This window comes from Tinamus guttatus, unplaced genomic scaffold, assembly GCF_059628265.1.
Source record: "Tinamus guttatus ecotype Peru unplaced genomic scaffold, ASM5962826v1 Tinamus_guttatus_pri_ptg000169l, whole genome shotgun sequence".
NCBI lineage: Eukaryota > Metazoa > Chordata > Aves > Tinamiformes > Tinamidae > Tinamus > Tinamus guttatus.
In genome coordinates, this window is record NW_028288703.1 from 1,774,793 (window position 1) to 1,794,818 (window position 20,026).

Genomic DNA, 20,026 nt, shown 5'->3' on the forward strand with positions numbered 1-20,026 from the left:
ATGAACATTTTTCCCTTAAGACCTATTCTTGTAGAAAAGTATTTTAGGCGAAACTTCTTAACCATGATGTAACTGTTTAGAATGAGAACATTTCTGTGATTAGTAATGAACATAAAAATTAACATTTTCCATGGCTTGAGGAAAACATGATTAATAACTATGAAAATGTAAGAGAAGCCAGGATGTAGGGAGAGCAATATATTTTATTAGAGCAGCTGATACAGTTGAAATAAAAAATATAGTATTTTGAGCAGTCAGTCCCTTCATCCTAATAAAGAATATCACCTGTTTCTGCATATCTGTCTTCCCTCATCACTTTAGGCCATTTTGATTATCATTACGCTACCGCCTTCAAAATATATGCATTGTATGACCAGAGTGGGCTGAAATACTTAAGCAGTACCACTGCCAAACTGCTATTTTTAAAAATATTCCCACTTGTAATAAAATAAAATTAAGCTATTTGAGTTAGTGGGTCACACAGAAGATTTTCCTGTAAGAAAGTCATTACCTTAATTTCATTGTCAATGCATCTGTCCCAATGCTGTTGAAATAATGTTTAATATTGCTTACATAAGAATATGCTCTAAAATTTTCTTTTTAGAGAATTCCTCTTTATTTAAAATTGAAGTCTCATTTTTAGTGAAGCCAGTGAGAAATTGGATTATATACGAAATGCAGTCTCAGTTTAATAATTTACGCTGTGTGTCACTGTTACAGGAATTCAGTGTTGGAACTAAGGTCCATCTCAGTACCAGTTATATCCTGGTTGTTATATCCTCCTACAGGAGGGGATGAACTCCACAATTAAATAGAGGTTCTTCTACTAAGCGATTGATGGCAAAATTTCAGATGGCCACTGTCCAGTGGAAAATAACTTAAAATAAAAGGAGAATACTCTCTCTTGAATTGTAACAACCACAAATCTGCGAGCATGCAATTCCTGTCAGGATCTGATGCTCAGCTCGCACAATGTGCCTGTCTTGAAATGTGCAGGAAACGTGCAAGCTTGATCATTAACATGTAATATTGTATTTGCTTTAATGGCAATCACTTCGAAGTTACCTGAAATGATCTCATGGCAAACTTAGTGAAGATCAAAGCTGCTCATTTTAGCCTCAAACCGACTTCACCTCAGTGCAATTTCATCTGTGGATTTTAACCCGGAGACTGAATTATCTAGCTCTCTGAACACTTCCTGGTTTCCTGGCACAACAGTTACTACTGACCATAGGCCCAAAGTTTATCTGAAAGAAGCAGCAGGAAAAGTTTTCAGGGATACAAGGCATGAGCAAAAGGATTTATTTTTATATTTACTTCTGCTAGCCTCTTTATTGCATCATTTCCACCACCTTGCATTCTGTGAGGCCCATGTCAGGACTTGAGCCAGGTTATGCTTCCTGAAAATCGAGGCTGCTCACATGTACACCGGCATCCCCTTTTGGTCCACTTACATATCACCACTGAATCTATCTCACTAAGGTCAAGGTACACTTTTTGCTACATAAATAAAACGTGGAGTGGTGAGGAAAGTAACGATACTCAACTGGGGACCGCTCCATACTTCAATCTATAGGTTAAAACTATGCGCTTTTCTTGCCAACACTCTCTCTTCTGATCTGCCAGTGCGGATCACACCTGCTTGGCTTTCCCAGCCAGGTAGTGTGGGTGGGGTGGGAGTCTAAAGGAATCTCACAACAGTCCTGAGACTACCAAAAAAAGATAGTGCAAGTGAATTTACCTTTAATTCTATTTACTCCTCCTCCTCTGCTTTGCTCCTGGTGGAAACCTCAGTTAACATTATAGGGCAACATATATAAACTAACCTAACAATCTTAACAGCAGTGAACATCTCCAAGCTTTCTTGTTCCTGGGGATGAACAAAGATAGCTCGGGTCAAGCTAACTGAGCAGGGCTACTCCTATAGGTCTGTGTTTTTTAAGGATGAATTTAAATGTTGCTTTTATTCAAGAGGTGTGACTTAGTTTAAGAGGTGTCACAGATGTTATTCCAATTCTTCATGACATTTTTGGCTGATAGGATTGTCAGTGATAGTGTATCAAATAATTTGAGGTCTTAGGCCCGTTGGGGTAGTCTGAACCTACCTAAGTACCAATTTAGCAGAGTGCCCAAAAGCTGCCTTAGCCCTGGCTGCTGGGACACCTGCATTGCAGGCTGTGGGGACAGCCCCTTCACACAGGCTGCTCGGCTGCTGCCTCGGACTTGCAGGAGCACAGCAATTGGAAAGACTCTGTGTCCTGACAGGGATAAGCAGGGTGCTTTCCTGACTTCATTAATTCTTGAAATGGATTCTAGATCTTGGGTTTGCCCACAAAAGATGGGCCTGATTCTCACACTTACCTCTTCACAGAGCTCTATTAATGTAAAATTATCTTACGGTAATAAGATATCTTAAGGTAATAAGTATTATCCACCTCGATACATCTAACTTTTGCCTTTTAGGCCTCATAGGAAGTTGCACTAATTGGTGATTCAATTTTATTCTTACTTGGCTGCTGCCGTAGGGGACACAGAATGAAACATAATACTTAAAATGTTTCCCTAGAAATGTTTATAGAAAAAGATTTTTATTTTTAAGTTGAAAATTTAACTGCATGCTTAACCAACTTCAGTGAAGCTTCAATCATACTGAACAAGCAATTTTAAGAAATAAGACAGTTAAAAAAATTAATTCTGAAAATACTGCCAACAATTTCATGATATAGATATTTTTAATATTAAAAGTAAATTGAAAGTGTCTTTATAAACAATATGCATAAAATAGATTTACTATACTAAGCTCTCTCTTTTTAAAATGTTGTTTCACAGTAATTTTTTAGGTATGCAATGTTTTCCCTCAAAGAAATAGTGCAATCTGAAGAACATACATTATGTCAGCGGATTAGAACTAGTCTGGTAATTAATATAAGTCTTTATATATTTCTTGTAGGAGTGGATGAAGACTCATATCTGTCTCCGTTTTCTTTATTATTTGCAACAGCTGCACGTGTTCCGTTACAATCTGTCTGAGGTCCGTCATTTTCTGAAGCAACTTTGCAAACAGCTGTGATGATTCGGGGTGATTCAGCTTTAGCTGGAGCTCCAAAGCTTGCAACAGATTGTCTTGTATATCTTCAATGGGCTTCACATTTAACAGACCTGGGCGATCTAGAAAAAAATATTGGGAGTTTTAAGTTTATGAAGCATATAGAAATATCAGTATAATTTATTGCATTTTAAAGATTTCTTAATATATTAAACATTTACATTCACTGATATAGAAGTCGTCTTATACAGTACTACAATGCTTTTCCACAGGAAAGTTGTTTGTGTAAAAAAAGAGAGCTGGGAAGTAGGAGGACAGGTTGAGCCTGAGTGAGGTGGCTGACTGATCCTGGTAGAAATGCTGCCCCATTATATCTTTTAAAAAAAAAAGAAAAAATAAAAACTAAGCCTGGCTTGTTTTGTTTAGTAGAATAAAGGCTGAGAGAAGGCAAAATTTTTTATAAATAGCTGGTGTTGAACTTTGAGGAGAAGGCAGTATTGGCATGGGAACAAACGTGTAGCAGAAAGCAGCTAACTCTCAAAGCAGTGAGGATTGAGGATAGCTTTTCAGCGGTAGCAAAGATGGCACGTTTCAATATGAAGCAATTTTAGGCTTCCATCTGTAGGTGACTGGTCTCAGTGACCCAAGATAACTTTTTCTATTTGGTGTTTCATGCTAGTAAACTCTGCTAGTCTTCTTGAGTTCACTTATTTTATATACCTTTCAACTTAAAATACCATGAAATACTTTGTGGTTTAGGAAGTTTACAAGTTAAAATCCACAAGCAGAAAATTATCTCCAAATGAACAGATCCTTTTTATTAATTTCCTTTGGCCATATTATCAAAACATTTTTAAAAAGCACACAGAGGATTTTTGATAAATCTTACCCTTTATTTTTAGATTATCTAAATGCACGTTCTGCAAATTATAGTTTCTTTCATTACATCTTTCCGAAACTTCTTGACTTTCAATGCTTTAGAGTTGTTAACAGTTTTGACTTTGGGTTGCGATAGCTTTAAATTTTACTTCTGTGCTGCAGATGAACTCTGAACCAGCTGGGTATGACTCAGTGTACAGCGATATAAAAATCAAAAAGCACAAAGACTATGGCCTTGATTTCCTCTGAGATTACTCTCCATTTGCTCCCTGCTTCTTTTTATGGTGGGAATTTTCTGGGTTGAAGAAGTGAAACCCAAGTTGAATGTTGTGCTCCCCTGTGCAACTTTAAGTCCAAGCAGCGAACAGGGACACTGGTACTAAGGCTGGAATAGAGCAAGGAGCCCCCAGAATTTGGGCATCCAAGCTCGGCCAAAGTTCAGCAGGAATTAAGCACCTAACTTCCTTAAGGGATTTTGCAAAGAGCAGTCTAATGGTTTCTGTAACGATCTGATGGAACTGGAGTCAAAGATGACGACCATGAAAAAAGCCTAGGAGATCATAAAGTGCTATTTTTAAATAAGCAAATTCAAGAGGAAGGAAAATTCCCATTGAAGGCAGGAGGTTTTTCAGAATGAGAACTTCAGGATGTGAACATTATTTTTTGAGTGCTGACAGTTTGCTATGCTTTCTGAGGAAAAATTCTTACAGAGGAAGACACTGCTTCTGTTCCAAGAAACATATTTAAATTAAAAAAAAAAAAAAGAGGGAAAGAGAAATAAGAGGTTAAAGCTTTAACATAGAGGTGCTTGGGTAAATTTCAGATTGTTCAGGTGCTTTTAAATACATGTGGTCTGGACACAGTGGGTAACAAGCTGTGTATTTTGTGCAGCAGTGTAGCATGAAGAGGGAGAGGAGCCTGAAGTAGAAAGTAATTGTGGAAAAAAGATACAAGGGAAATGGTTAGCAGCAAGCCTTGAGAGAATAGAAAGAAATTGAAATGGGAGAAAACTAGATAAGACGGTGTGATGGGGGGCCTTTGGAGAGGCTAATACAGTGTTTGAAAACTCACAGAGAGAATAGTAAAGGGAAGTGAGAGACAGAGACTGATGAGTTCTGCTTGAACATTTTTATAATAAAATTAAATCATGTGTAGAAGGCCAAGGACGCAGGGTTGACATTATTAAGGTGAGAAATCAACAGGAGTGAATTGGTCCCCACTTCTAATATTCTCTGACACAGAAGACTGCTTAGGAAAGTTTAATATGTTTTTTTACCATGTGTGCTATTTGCTACCTGCCTTTTACCTCATTAGACAATGCAAACGGAGTATCACATTTCCCTTTTTATCATTTCACATTTAAATACACACTGCAAAATCACAGTGTGGTAAAACACGCTGCTGACAACAACTGAGCTACTTCTTTTGCTGAGGCAGATATAGCTTAGTGGTTTGGGTTTCCCTTACTAAACCGTCACGCGTATTGTTGTCCTCAGGAGCTTGGTACAGAGCCCACAGTGATTACTTGCAGTTTTCGGTGTGATTAGGAAGCATTTCTTTGTTCTAAAAGGATAGCTAGGAACAGCATTTGTGTAGCCGTCAAATCCAGACTATTTCTTGGTATTATTCACTGATGAAATCATAGACTTTTTTTCAGCTCATCCATATATAATATTTAAGAAGCTTCATGTTTTTTACCGTGTATATCATGGCACTCACTGCTGGCATAGAATGCCCAGAGAAAGGCAAAAGGGAGAAAGACTATCTATGTGAAGAAAATATTTTACCAAAGCATATTCTTACCAAATATTTTACTATTTTACCAAAATGTATTTTTCAAAGTGCTTCTAACTAAGAGAATGTTGTAGTGAGAGTTTTGCATTGTTGATAATGGGTTAAAGTATTTTTTGAAAGAAAAAGATAATATCCAACTGCTCAGAGATAACAACTCTAACTCTGCCTCATCAGCATTATTTTCAGAATACTAGATTTTTTTTGGCATTTTAAGTTCTGTTTTAAAGCAAAATATACAGTGATTAAAAACAAGTCTTGAGCTTTATAATAATGGACACAAAATAACATTTGGAATCATTAAGATCAAATGAGGCTACACTCAACAGCTCAGAAAAAAATAAAACAATTGATGATGGAATTGGGAGTACTTTCATTTTGTTGCCATTACAGTTAATCTGCCAGTTTCTTATTATTGTTATATGGGCATTTTGCCTTTTAACATAGAATATAAAAGCAACTATTCAATATCAAAAGATTGAACTGCTTTACAGGATTGTGGCAAGCTCCAAACGTTTATTTCACAATGAAAAGCTTTTCCCATGTAGTGTTCCAGCTGGAATTCTCTTTCTCTTCTCCTCTTTAAAAGTGTATAAGAGCTAGCACTCACAGGGAGAGCATAGCTAACATCCTTTCCCTGGCCAGTGACTGATTCACTTAGAATCAGCGCATCTGAATGGGATGGTTTTGTATGTTTTGAAGTGGATTTAATAACTAATTTTCCCTTTAGGGTATTTGTACAGAGACTTTCTTCAAGTTACTTAAATGTCACTGTATTCATAGAGCTAATTAAGTCTTTGAAGTAGTAGGCAGAGCTTTAGAGATTCCATTTTTAATGACATTGACCTGTTTCTTCAAAATTCAGATAGTTCTTAGTGAAGTCTAACAAAAACATCCAAACCACCTGAAACCCAGGATCTCCATTCCACACCACATTAAGATTTTAATGTCCTTCAGGATGCACACAGATTAATATATTTTGTAGAATCTGAAACTAAGTGATGAAAGTCCTTCCCAAACTGGCAGCAAAGGTTAATTACATACAAAATACATCTCAATTTTTACAAACAACCATTCTACTTTTTTGAAACAAAGGTTCTGAATAGAGATAGTAAGACATCTTTTTTTTTTTTTTTTTTTTAATCAAGAAATTAAAGGTCTTTCTACAAAGAGGACTTTAAAACACTTGTGGAACTTTGTCCTCCTGAGATCTAAAATGTAAGATTACTTGCATCCTACTTACTTCCTCTAATGTAAACCAAACGTCACTGAAGTAGAGCAGACCTAGCTTTGCAGATTATGACTTCCCTTTTTTCAATTAGGATTGGATTTTGAGAGGTCTGTTTCTCATCTATTAAGTTTTCATTATATTAAAAAATGCAAAATATTGGCGTGTTTTGTGTAGAACCCTAATAGGCTTGCATAATTTTTCCTTCCCCACCAAAACCAACCAGAATTTTCTAGAAACATATTTTCTGGTTTTGAATTAATTCAGAGTCCTCAGGGATCATGTTGTTTAAATTCTTGCTCAAGAAAAGGTCTTCTGAGAAGAGCTAAACTTGTTTGAAGTGGATTTAACTAATAAACCATGTTATGTTATTACATTTTTTACTGAATGAAACTCAATGCCAGAAGTAATTTTGAACTTAAATGTACAGCATGAACTTAAATGTACAGCAAATGATATGTAACAATGCATACTGAAGAAAATAGCTGATTTCAGAACAGTAACATGGAGTTGTTTTGTGTTTTGTTTGATTGCGTGAACATGATTTATTAAAGAAATACTCTGCATTGCTCTGTGGAGGATCTGAATTCAGAAAATTCAGCACATTCCTCCCCTTGACATCTGCTGTACAGTCCTAAGCCAAAGTACACACAGATCAGTTGGGTAAAATTTTCTTTGTGCAAAAGTAAAAGAACTTCAATCTGACCCAAAATGTGTATCTGATAGCTCAGATTCTTGGTAGAAAAGTTGCTAGGTGAACTAAATCTGGATAGCAGTCTGCTAATTTGCAAAATATAATAGCTGTGCCACCTAAGAACAAACAGAATGCACTGGCTGTTTCCTATAAAAGCTGAAAAAATCAGTCTTTTCTAATGCAGTATTGGAATTTGTGTAGTCTGATATCTTAGCCGTAACACTTACACTGCCTTAAAAGCATACGGCAAAAGCATAAATATAGCAGCTTAGTGAATGGAGCAAATGATGCTTCATTTTTGTCAGGAAAGGAAGCCATCATTTTTCTGAACAACATGCTTGCTGTCTTTTCTTTTATCCTCTTTTAAATGCAAAAAAAAACCCTATTTGAATTAAAGAAAATAAAAAACCATCACAATCTTGTAAGGCAAATGTCACAAGTGCTTTGAAAATGTTATGGAATCAAAAGATATTTACATACAATTAGCAAGCCATGCAATCTAACTGTAGGCTTAAAAAATCCTTACTGCAGTAGTTTAACTTTCAGATGCCCTTGCCAGTGAAATTCCACCCTTCCTGTTTTCAGAGACAGTCCTGATTTTGTTTTCTAATTAAATGAACTGCTGAGTCAGCAGGAATTTCCAGTTCCATCAGTAATATTATGTTGTTTACATTTTCACTTACTGCCTCACACTGAAAAAGGAGCAACCAACATCAGGAAAGCTCAGAGCTTATCAAAAGCTACGTGTAAACAAACTCAGCTGCATCCCTTAGTGCTGAGCGCTTTCCTGTTTGGAGAAGAATTAAAAGTGTCGATTCTATTTTTTCAAACATTACATAAAATTAGATGGCACTTACCTCCACTCAGTATAATGACAGCTATAAATATTGCCAGGTCACTGTCGTCTAATTCCAGTGCATTGAACTTCACAGCAAACTCAAACTTGGGCTCCATAAAGTCACCAAAAGGTTTTCTCAGGCTCTTCAGAAACTCCCGTGTCATGAATCCTTGTCCATCAGATATAAGAACTCCATCTTTATTCATTAGGGAAGCCAAGAGAGTGTATATGATCTCATGAACACCGTATTTCAGGAGCGTTACTTGATCATTCAGGTCAAGATTCACAAAACCTGGAATATTCTTGGCAAACTCTGTGATCTCCTGCACTGCCTCCACCGAGCGAAACTGGCACCGCTGGAAAATGCGGATCGCCACCTCCTTGTTCCGCTCCTGCAGCGGAGACACGTGCTTGCACTTGATCTGGTCTTCTCCCATCATTAAAGAGTTCATGTCATAAATAACAAATGGCTAAAAACAGAAAGGAAAATACAATTTACTTGAAGTAGTGTTCACTCTTATAACTCATCAGAAAACACTTAGAATATCTATGGTAGTTGCTTTTGGGTTAAATCTTCACAAATTGAAAGACAAGCACATTCTAAAGGTCTCCTATACTTTCTCTGAATCCAAATCATAAAACATAGGGCTTCAGAGGATATTTTTTCAAAATAATTTAGGGGCATATAGAGCTAAACTTTTAAATTATTCATGATTTTTACCATTTTTATTTCATTTTACAACATCTCTATAAAACAAACATTCAACGTTTAGAATGTTTATTAATAAAGATTTCCTTTTACATGAATTTTTGATGCCTTATACCAAATAGAATCTAGCAAGGATACGTATGAGTGTTCCTATGAGTTAGGAAACAGTTAAATGCAAACAACTAATCAATGGAAACAAAACACAAGTACCACAACATGAAGTAGAGCAGCACAATTCAGAACACAAGAATGAGTCTGACTGTGAAATAAACTCAACTGGAATAAATCAATTTTGAAAACAGATTAGAAAAACTAATGCCAGGGAAGCTTTTGTTAGACTCTGGAAACAATTTATTTCAGAATATGAACAAGCTCCGGGTTTTAAAGAACTGGTTAAGTGATAATTTTTTGAATTTTTCCAAAGAATCTTTTCCTTGGAAGACAAATGTCTAAATAGTTCAATCACTGCCATGAAAAAATCTCTATTGATTTTAAATATCTTGTTTACATACTTGATCGATTAATCAAAATGGAAGGGATTCTATACCACCAAGTAAAATAGGTATTTCTTTATAGGTATATATAATAGGTATACAAGAATGACCCATGTCATTCTGTAAATTGCCTGTGGTCCTCTCCTGTATAATCATGAAACACCTGTTCCAAATTTGTTAAACCACTTTTGAAGACTATTCAGTGATAAAATCATATAGGGCACTTAAAATTGGAAACGGACATTTTGTTTCAAGTGTGATGGTGGCTTCTGTATAGGATATTGCCCACAGATACTTTTCACAACTTGCCAGCTGGAGGTTACTGCTCCCGTAATGGTGCAGTTGGGATTGTGAAAGTTACCTCATCTGCTCCAGGCAAAGTCCAACACGGAGCTTCTACCACTTTGGCTAGAGAAAGGGAGGCCTGACAGCTGACACAGTTTTGTCTTTATCTGATACAGCTGCTTGCAAACAAACATCCGTCTTTGAACTGAAATAACTGTGTCCACACAAGAGGATATCATTTTAACTATTTACATTTTCAAAAGGGGTTCATTAAATCAGTTCAGTATTTGGATGCTTACAAGACTAACGAAACTAGTGCTGTCCTTTTCAAAGTAACTACAGGCACATATAGCTCCAGACCACAAGTTCCAGTTAAATACAGTGAGAGGTATGACAGCAATTTTAGTGCCCGCACGAGGACTGCAGTCTTTTGAAAGGTTGGCACAGGTGTTTTGCAAGATGCAGTACTGTGTTGGCAGCAGAAAAACATTTTATATACATGTGTGTATATGTATGCACGTGTATATACATATATAAATGGGTCAAGTAAGACAATATTTGAGCAACCTCCTAAAGTGCACGTTTTATTACTGGCAAGTCTTTATTATTATTACTACTCTTTCTAGAAAATATTAAAGTGAAAGCATCACATTCAAGAAGAAAAAAAATAGATCATGTGTTCTGTGCATGTATATGTGGTTTGGAGAGAATATGTTTTACCAACAGGACTAAGGCTAACATTTAAAGTTGAAAATGAAGGAAAGCTCAAACTAGCCAAAAAAATCTTGAAAATAAAGATTCAGATGAACATTCTGACTTGAATCTTATACTAAATAAGCACTGTATATCCCAGAAGAGGACTGGTTACTTAGCAATTTTAGTTTCAACACACAGACTTAGCATATCCAGTCATTTCCACTTGATGCAGATGATACTGCTATTTAAAAAAGAACATAAATTCAAACTGTGCCCATAGTAAACAGTTTGATATTCCAGAGTACAAAGTTCTTTACAGTTCAAATAATATAAAGTTGTAACCATGATTTAGGGACTGTGTGCACGTACTCTTTCAGCAATTTTTTAAAATAGATTTAAATTTAAAATTTTAAAGTTTCATATTGAAACTTTGCAACAATGAAAATTTGACTTTCCTATGTCTGTAATGTTTTACTAATAAATACTAATTTGGCAAAGTTTTTAAATGTTCCGTTAACAAGCAGACGTTACTGATGGCATGCGATAATTATATACTCTATGAGGTTGTGTTTTAGTGCAAGTTTCAGACATGATCGAGTCATATACTATGTACTGAGTTCTGGAAAATTTAAACTGGAAAAAAGCTTCTAGTTATCTTCAAATATATCTTTTTCTGAAGAATACTATTGCATATATTCACTGATTCTGCAAAGATAGATAGCCCAGAAGAGTATTTCTCATGATGATCACACAAATTAGTTTATCCTTATTAAGTAAATTAATTTCAAGACAGGTATATCTGCCCTTCTCCCCATTTATCTTAGTGGACATTAACTCTGAAACCTGATAATTTTAATGCCGATATTATGAACTGATTTACTGCTGGGTAACTTACCTTATAATCTTGGAAAATACTCTTATGTAACGTTAATGAAGCAGACAATCAGAATAGCTTCTTCATATTCAGATTTAAACTATCTATTACTATAAGCAACAGAATCTCTTAGCACAGTCTTCTGAATAAAGAAATTTCCCTCCATTTTCCTTTCAGCATGAATTCTCCTATTGTGTATAAAGTATATTATAAAAAGGAGGAAGAGCACTTTGGGGGTTTTGTCTGTGCTTCCTGCTCAAATTCTAAAAACTCTACTTTTGGCTGAGCAGATGCATTTCTTATGCCTGATCAATGCTCATCTATGAAGGACAGCAAACAATATATATACTAATACATCTCATGTCTGATTCACAATGCAAGTTCAGTTATTGGAAACTCAATTAAAGAAAACTGAACTGCTCTATGAATTCTTTCCCACTAAACTGTGTTTCTGGGGCAAACTGAGGAAAGACACAAAGCAAAAACTCTCAAGTGGACTTAGCATAGCAGCTTTCCACAGAATGTGCTAGTTCCATCAGTTACTGAAATTGAAAGCGTCCATCACATTTCAGTTTTGTGTGAGGACTGCAGACAAATTTTGGACAATATTTGGACAATATTAAAATTATGATTTGAACTGCGTTTGCAGTATAGACATGCTTTGGGAAAGCAATATTCTTTCACATCTACTAAAGAAAGCAAAATACACTGTCTGCTGTAAGTCTAACAAATTTCTTCCAATTAGCCTGAGAAACATATCAAATTTAGAGTTATTAACTTTAAAAAAACTGTTTTAATATTTAGGTATTAAAACAGTGATAAAATTGTAACACTTAACAGAACTTACTTATCCTCTTTCCAACTGATATAATGTATTGAAAATTGTGCAAAAGTACCCACAAATACACATATCTCTCCTTCAACTTTTAGAAGATTATTTTTGTAATCCGTTCTCTTAACATTCAAGTTGCACCAACAGGATTCTAAACTGAAGCCAGGTAACCAGATTCAAAAGAAATCACTGGAGCATCATAAAAACAAGCATCATAATTAAGGCCAACACTGGTACTGTGAATTGTTTGACACAAAAAATAATATTCCTTTGGTATGGATATCATTTTATGATACCTATGCCAGAAGAGTGTGGCAACAAGTTCCTGACAGATCCATAACCACACTAAATAGAGCGTGTAGAAGATGGCCTGTAGAAGAGGAGTAGGAAAACGGGAAGAGCGGATCAGAGAATACAAAAAGGTTAAGATGACCTTCAAATTCTTGTACTAGTTTCAAATATTTTATTAGGTGAACTTGGAGTTTTTTCAAATAATGTTTACTTATCCTATCTAAAAACATTTCCTGTGTTTCAGACACAGCTTGAAATATGTAACTGCAACAGCATTTTTTTATTTTATTTTTTTTAAAGATGTGTTGTCAATGTGGTAAATCATTTACTCAAAAGAAAAAAAAAATAACAGAGGGAACTAACTGATTTGTCTGTCGTCTTTCCTGTCAAGATCGCCCTCGCCTTGGCTTTGGTCAGCGGGAAGGACTTTATATATGAGTCATACAAGTGTTTGGCAAGTGCTCGCAGATCAGCAGATTCAGGGTTTAACTGGTCGATGTCGCTCGAAATCTCTGCCAAGAGCTTCTCCTTCTCCGCTTGTGGCATTCGCCCAAACCTGATGGCTAAAAAAAGATGACAAGTAATTATAAATGCTATTGTTGCACCTAAAAATGCGTATTTTAATAGATTTTTCCCTGTCGCCTTTTATTTTGAGTTCTTCAGCTTTTCATTAAAGCAGTACTCAGACAAATGAGAAATAAAAATTAATCCAGTAGCAGAAGAACAGCTGAATACCTTCATAAAAATGTAAACAGAGAAATCTCAAGGAAGAAATCACCTATGTGCCCAAAGAGTAAGATCCCAATATTGCTTGGAAATGCACTTATGTCAACTTACCCGATAGTCAAAAGTTGGTAAAAACCCTGACTCTAACTCTGGGCTAAATAAAAGGTAAAGAATCTTTTAGATAGTAAAATAGGTTCTGTTGGCTTGAACTTGGAGTGGGAACCACAGTGTAGCCTTGTGTGGTTTTTGGGCAAATCATCACATGCATCCCAGATACTTCATTTGTTTAGCAACAAGACACACACATGCCTTGCAGGAATACATTTCTAAATAGCTCTACCAAACTTAATATAGCAAGTGATATAAAATGTTACTAAAAATGAGGAAAAAGAGAAGGTTATGGAGGGAATAAAAAAGCCAGGAAAGACCGAATTTTTCATACATACTGTATTGAAAGAACAGGAAATGTTTCCACCTAATCATATCATCTTGAAATTGCTCAGGATGAATGTAAGGCAGGATGTAAAACTCTTACTTTTACACCTATGTAACATCCAAACTATTATTTATACATGTAGGGACTGATTAGGGAAATATTTCAAACAAACCATCAGGATCAAGACTGTTTTATCATATGATAGTCTGTAAACAAAACTTATTTTTTTATAAGAAAACAAACAAAAAAGAAAAGTTGGCACTTTTGACCTTCAGGGAAATATATATATATATATATATATATTATAAATACTCTTTTAGTGGTCATTGTCCTCCTGGATACAGTAAAAATGCTGTTAACATCATAGACTGAAGGATTATACTAGCAATATTTTGAACAGTATCAGTCACTTTCCTGTTTTAACAATGCTTGCAGTGTGCCATTTCATAAAAATGACAGTTTCTTCAAGAACAAATAATTCCTTGTCACATTTATCATTTATCACGCATGATCTATATTTCATATACCTTTATATATTCTTAGAGCTTACATGTCAAAATAAACTCATCATGGAAGGGAACCTAGCACATTCTGTTGTTTTTTAATGTCTTTGGCTAACACTTTTTTCATATGGAAACTTTTGAATAATTGCCAATTGATTTTTTTCTTTTGGATCACTATCCATGGTATGTATTTTTTCTCTCTCATGGGGAACACTAAGTACTCTTAGTCAGCTACTAACAATAATTTCCAATGAGTCATCACTGGACCTTCACATCACTTGAAGAACTTCACATTAGCTTATATGACACACTATTATAGCTCAAAGAGACTAACATAATTATGTAAAGAATTTGTGGATGCATGAGTTGTACATACAGTTATGTTAGAGTGTTATAAAAATTTGATTTCAAACAAAAAAACTTCATACTTATGCTTAGTGTATCCTAAAATAGATTACGTATATACCTATACAAGGAATTATTTCAGGCAAAAGTACTTCCATGACCAGTTCAAATGAAGAGCAGTTTTGTGTCCTTATTTTGTCTTTAAAAGAGATTCTGTCACCACTAAGATTCTTGGCCATAGTTAACATAAACCTTCCTTTGAGTTAAAAGAGAAATAAATGTTCGATGTTTTTGAACCCATGATACAAATAACTGCATTTTATGTCTTCATAAAGATGTCAAGTGAACGAAATAGAAGTATTAAATGAGGCAAAAACAGTGAAAACTCATGTTAGAATATTGTATAGCATTTACAGATGTTTAGGTGGTACTACTTAATAAAAAGAATCAAACTATTGTCAACTTAATAAAGATAAACGACATTATTGTATACATATTATAAGAAGCTGTAATAGGAAAAGCAAACATAACTAAAACTGTAGGTTCAAGAAGGTATTAAAAGCTAATATAACCCATGTAAGAGTCAAAAATTGATTAAAATTCTGTATCAAATAGTGGAGCTATATATTTGGGAAATTCATAGCTATTATGTTCTTTATTAAACCTGATTTCAGACTGAAAAACATGTCAGATGACAGGATTATATTTTTTAATTAATTTGTGCATTTTTCAACTGTGCATTTTGCAACAGCTCCACCAAAGCAAAAACAAACAGACAAAAAAAAACACACCTCTGGTAACTGTGATTTGCTTCTTGCCAACAAATTAATTTCACCCTCACCATCTCTTTTTCTGGAGAACAATTTGCAAACTTGAAGACTTAAAGTCTAGCAATACTTGTCAAACAATAAACAATTACCATGAATTTCTCAGTTGAAAAAGCAAAGCAAGGGAACTACTGATTGTGATATAAAGGAACTTTACTAAAAACAGGTATCAGCTTCCCCCATATCAATAAAATGCTGATCGCTCTCTGAAACACGTTGAGTGCAATTCAGTAGGATCTGAGGACTCCTTAACACCTAGTACATGTTTAAGCCAATCTAAGAAACATGCACGTACAGGGATTTCACAGTCGCTTTAGGAACTAGGTGCTTTTGGACACACAGAGTGTTCTATTACAGAAAGTCACATTTGTAAACTATTATCTTATACTTAATGAATTTATGGCATTATATGTTATATTTTTATTATATTCTTAAAGTAAATCGTGTCTTTGACAGTCTGGTATGAAACCTGTAAGCTCATTTTTTAAGCATACTAACCTTTAAATATTATAGAAATAGAGCTTGCCTGAATACCAGTTTGAGCCCGTTCTGGAGAGTCAGCGTTTGCAGGAGAAAGCTCATAATTAGAATCTCACTGGTAGAAGACTTCTTTTCATCAAGGATAATTTTAAAAACAATGATAAAAATATATATTGTTTCTCCTTCCTATGTTTTAATATTAATTCTAATATAGTTTATACACTTCCCCCGAAGCATTTAAAACAATAGGAATTAATTTTATTTTTTCCCACTATGAAATCCCTAAAGCCCAAAGCTTTTTCTTTTTAATCAACTGCCGACCAGAACATCTCTAATGATCTACCACAGCATATATACCAGCTACAACACTGATTAATGCCATAGATTTTTGTAATGTAGAGATTTTGTATTTCTTTAGAAATACAAGAAATTATCACGGAATTTCAATATTGAGACGGTTTTCCATTAGAGGACAATTAACAAAGCCATATAATATAAAGAACAGAAAGGAGTCTGGGAAGCAACACCATGAAAAAACTCAAAACTCAAATTGAGTAAAACTCAAATTGCTGAAAACTCAAATATGAGTAAATAGAAAAGTATCTTTTTGTTTGTTTGTTTGCTTTGTTTTCTGTGTTTGTTTTTTTTCAAGAATATTCCTACAGGTAAATTTGTTAAAATGGAGTAGAAAATCACTGAGTAGAAAATGGAAGCATAGCATGCATATTATATTTTCTACGTATGTCCTTGTCCTATATCCTTGTCTTATGCCCTATCGCATCTATCATACGAGGAAAGACTAAGCAAGCTGGGCCTGTTTAGTCTGGAGAAGAGAAGGCTGAGGGGAGATTTGATCAACATGTTCTAGTACCCGAGGGGTGATTGTAGGGAGGATGGGGCCAGGCTCTTCTCTGTGGTGGCCGGTGACAGGACAAGGGGTAACGGGTGTAAGTTGAAACATAGGAAGTTCCACCTCCATATGAGGAAGAACTTCTTTAGTGTGAGGGTGACAGAACCCTGGAACAGGCTGCCCAGAGAGGCTGTGGAGTCTCCTTCTCTGGAGATCTTCCAACCCTGCCTGGATGCCACCCTGTGCCACGTGCTCTAGGTGACCCTGCTGGAGTAGGGTGTTGGGCTAGATGGTCTCTAGAGGTCCCTTCCAGCCCCAGCCATTCTGTGATACCTTGATTCCCACGAATGGACTCTAATCTTGCAAAGAGTCTCTTGGAAAGACAGTGCTAGCAATTCAGTGTTGCTAAACAGCATATTGTTGATAGTTCTCTGTTAAAAGCTTGTAATAAATGACAACTTATGTTGTGTTCATTTTTCTTATGAAAAATAAGATTAATGGAGTATTTGAGAACAGTGAATACTGCTGTGCTTATCTATCCCCAACATTTTTGTATAATTTAGAGTTGAATTCCAAGAATGAAGGAAAAGTCTATCAAATGTACATAAAGCTGCATATGAATTTGCTGTGTGTTTTCATGGAATATTTGGCAGATGGTTGGCATTGGGCCTCAGGATGCCTACTTGCCCATGAAGATGAAAATCCCAATCTGTTTATAGAATAGTTTAAATTCCATCAGTGGGAATGAAAAATACTACTACCAAGCAGTGAATTATTTAACAAATCTCTTTGCTAAAATGCTGAGAAACAGATTACTTTGAAAGAAAATTATCATACATGTTATATGGTAAATTTGAATATAAACACCACATGTGTACCTGTTCAGCAAAACCAAGTCACCAATACTAGAACAGTTTGGATTTAGCAGATAAGGTAGGGGTAGTTTGTATGCTCATTTGCTACATTTTTTGTTTGGACTTTGTTGTGCATTTTTGTTGAATATTTTTAGGAGATGGCTTGTACATTTATTGGCCAGATTTTCAGATATGCTTGTTTCTTTCCAAAAGTGTATTTTTAGTATGGATGAATAAGTAGTAGATCTTTCAAGACCCACTTTTAAAAGTTGTTCTTATATATAACTATTTCATGGACAGGTGCCTCTTGTAGAATTTCAGATGGAATTCATAAGTTATGAGACTGATGGCTTTGACCTCAACAAAAGTTCAAAGTATATTTTGTGTATAATAATTTATTAATAACCTAAACATAGAAAGCTCAGTTAAAATATTGTTTTAAAATAACTGTTTTGTTTAATGTTTATAAAACATCTTCAAAATTTCTTAATACTGCAAGCAAAATTTGGTGCAAAATTCAATTTTACGGTAGTGGCCCAGCACTTTCCTTTGGGAGAAGTCATTGATGTTTCCTGGGGATTGAGACAAAAGTGAAGGAGAAGTCAGGTTACTCATGCTGTAAGGGGTTAAAAGGGGAACTTAGCAGCAATACAGGATTGTGCAAGTTTGGGCACATGCCTGCAGATGGAACATCTGACCTTTCTCTCCTTTGGCAGAGATTTCTTTAGCTTGTACCTACAGTATTCTCTAAATATCAGTGATACAATACCAGTAGTGAATATAATAAGATGTTACATGCTACATTATATTCTTAGTTTTTTTGTGTATGTATGATATCCTATTTATCCCTATGCCACATTTTACTGGTCAGAGAAGTCCGTGATCCCTTCTAGAATATTCTGTGTAGCACTGCTATCTTCTGATAACAGAGACTGTGGACTTTTTGAAGAACAAATACAATTTCAAGAGAGATTATGAAAAACCATTTTCTTTCACTGGAAAACACAACATTGAGCCAGCATGGATACCTGTCCGAGTTTTTTTTTTTTTTTCTTCTCCCCATTACAAGAGTGAGTTCTATATAAATGGTACTTTTAGTAAAAGATCGGGAATAAATAAATAAATAAATAACGTGCCTAAATTCTCTGCTTCCAGGTACTTTGGAATACAGTCTGAGCAACTGAGGGTTAAACACCAACCAGCACTGAGACTAGATAAGGAAAACAACACCCAAACCATAAGAACACTACTGTCTTTTCTAACCTCCAGCCATGAGGTATGTAGCATTTATACATAAAAGAATGTGGTTATAGCGTCTCCCTGCATTCCTCTTTTCTGTAAGAGTATCCCCTATTCATTTTGCAATAATATGCAAATACAGTCAAAGATTAGAGCCCTCTGGCGTAAGTAATTCATACTGATTCCAAGTGTTTAAATTTCAGATAATTTCACTATCCAAATGGAAGAGCTTTCGTCTATAGATGTAACAGAAGAATCTGGCTTACTGTCGCTGACAAATTCCACAGTTTCATTTTTGTCTGTGTCTTCACGTAGACCGGTGTCTTACAAGACAACATTTGGGGATTTTTTGTTGTTGTTTTTTTAAAAATCTGTTTGTTTATAAATGCTGGAAAGTGCTGTTTCATAAAATGCAATGCTACCAAGGTGGAAAAAGGCTAACGCAGAAGCCAGATGCTACTAATTCCTGTAGGGTGAACTGATGGTGAGGGCCAGTGAAAGCTGTTGAGCTCTGGGGTAAGCTGTTTTGGGCTTTCCCTCAGCCTGGTGCCACAGCTTCTACTTTGGCAGTGGCCAAATAGAAAGAAATGGCAGCTTAGAGTAATTTTACTGAGCCATTTGCATTGCTGAGCAACAGAGAATGGTCTTGGCTATTCATTTTCCCTTCCCAATGACGCTGCACGTGATTTCCATCGACATGAGTGGAAGCCATATTGTTAGCTTATGAGACACTTTGGCATGCCCCTTGAAAGTCATAAACCTCCTAAATTGCTATAAAAATACCCATATTGGTGTTTCAAAATTAGATTTATTTTTAAGAGTTACTGTTGCATCCCAGGAACTTGAAAACCATATCTCCTATTAGCAAAACATTTCCCATACCAACTTACATTTGGTGCATATATTAACTTAACAAACTACAGTTCAGTTTTCCTCTTGAGGACAACATGCTCATTTTTTATTCTGATAATAATGAAAGTCCTAAAAAACCCACAGAGAAATTATTTTCCCCGTCATATTTGCAATTCTTTACTCTTAGAATTACATAACTTTCTATGTTATGACATTTAATTCCTGTTTTTATTTCACTTTGCCAAAGCAAGGCAGCT

General features: G+C 35.3%; 1 protein-coding gene across 1 annotated transcript in view; it reads right to left on the bottom strand.

Moving 5' to 3' along the window:
* Nucleotides 1-2,713: 2,713 nt before the first annotated feature.
* The window catches only part of PPARG (peroxisome proliferator activated receptor gamma), a 49,986-nt gene continuing 32,673 nt past the window's right edge, over nt 2,714-20,026 (bottom strand). Inside the window, exons 5-7 of the mRNA XM_088522880.1 lie at nt 13,021-13,220; nt 8,496-8,946; nt 2,714-3,168 (exon numbers count right to left, since the gene is read on the bottom strand). Coding sequence (XP_088379006.1) covers nt 2,921-3,168; nt 8,496-8,946; nt 13,021-13,220 — 899 coding nt within the window. The 3' untranslated portion in view covers nt 2,714-2,920. The remainder of the gene's footprint in view (nt 3,169-8,495; nt 8,947-13,020; nt 13,221-20,026) is intronic.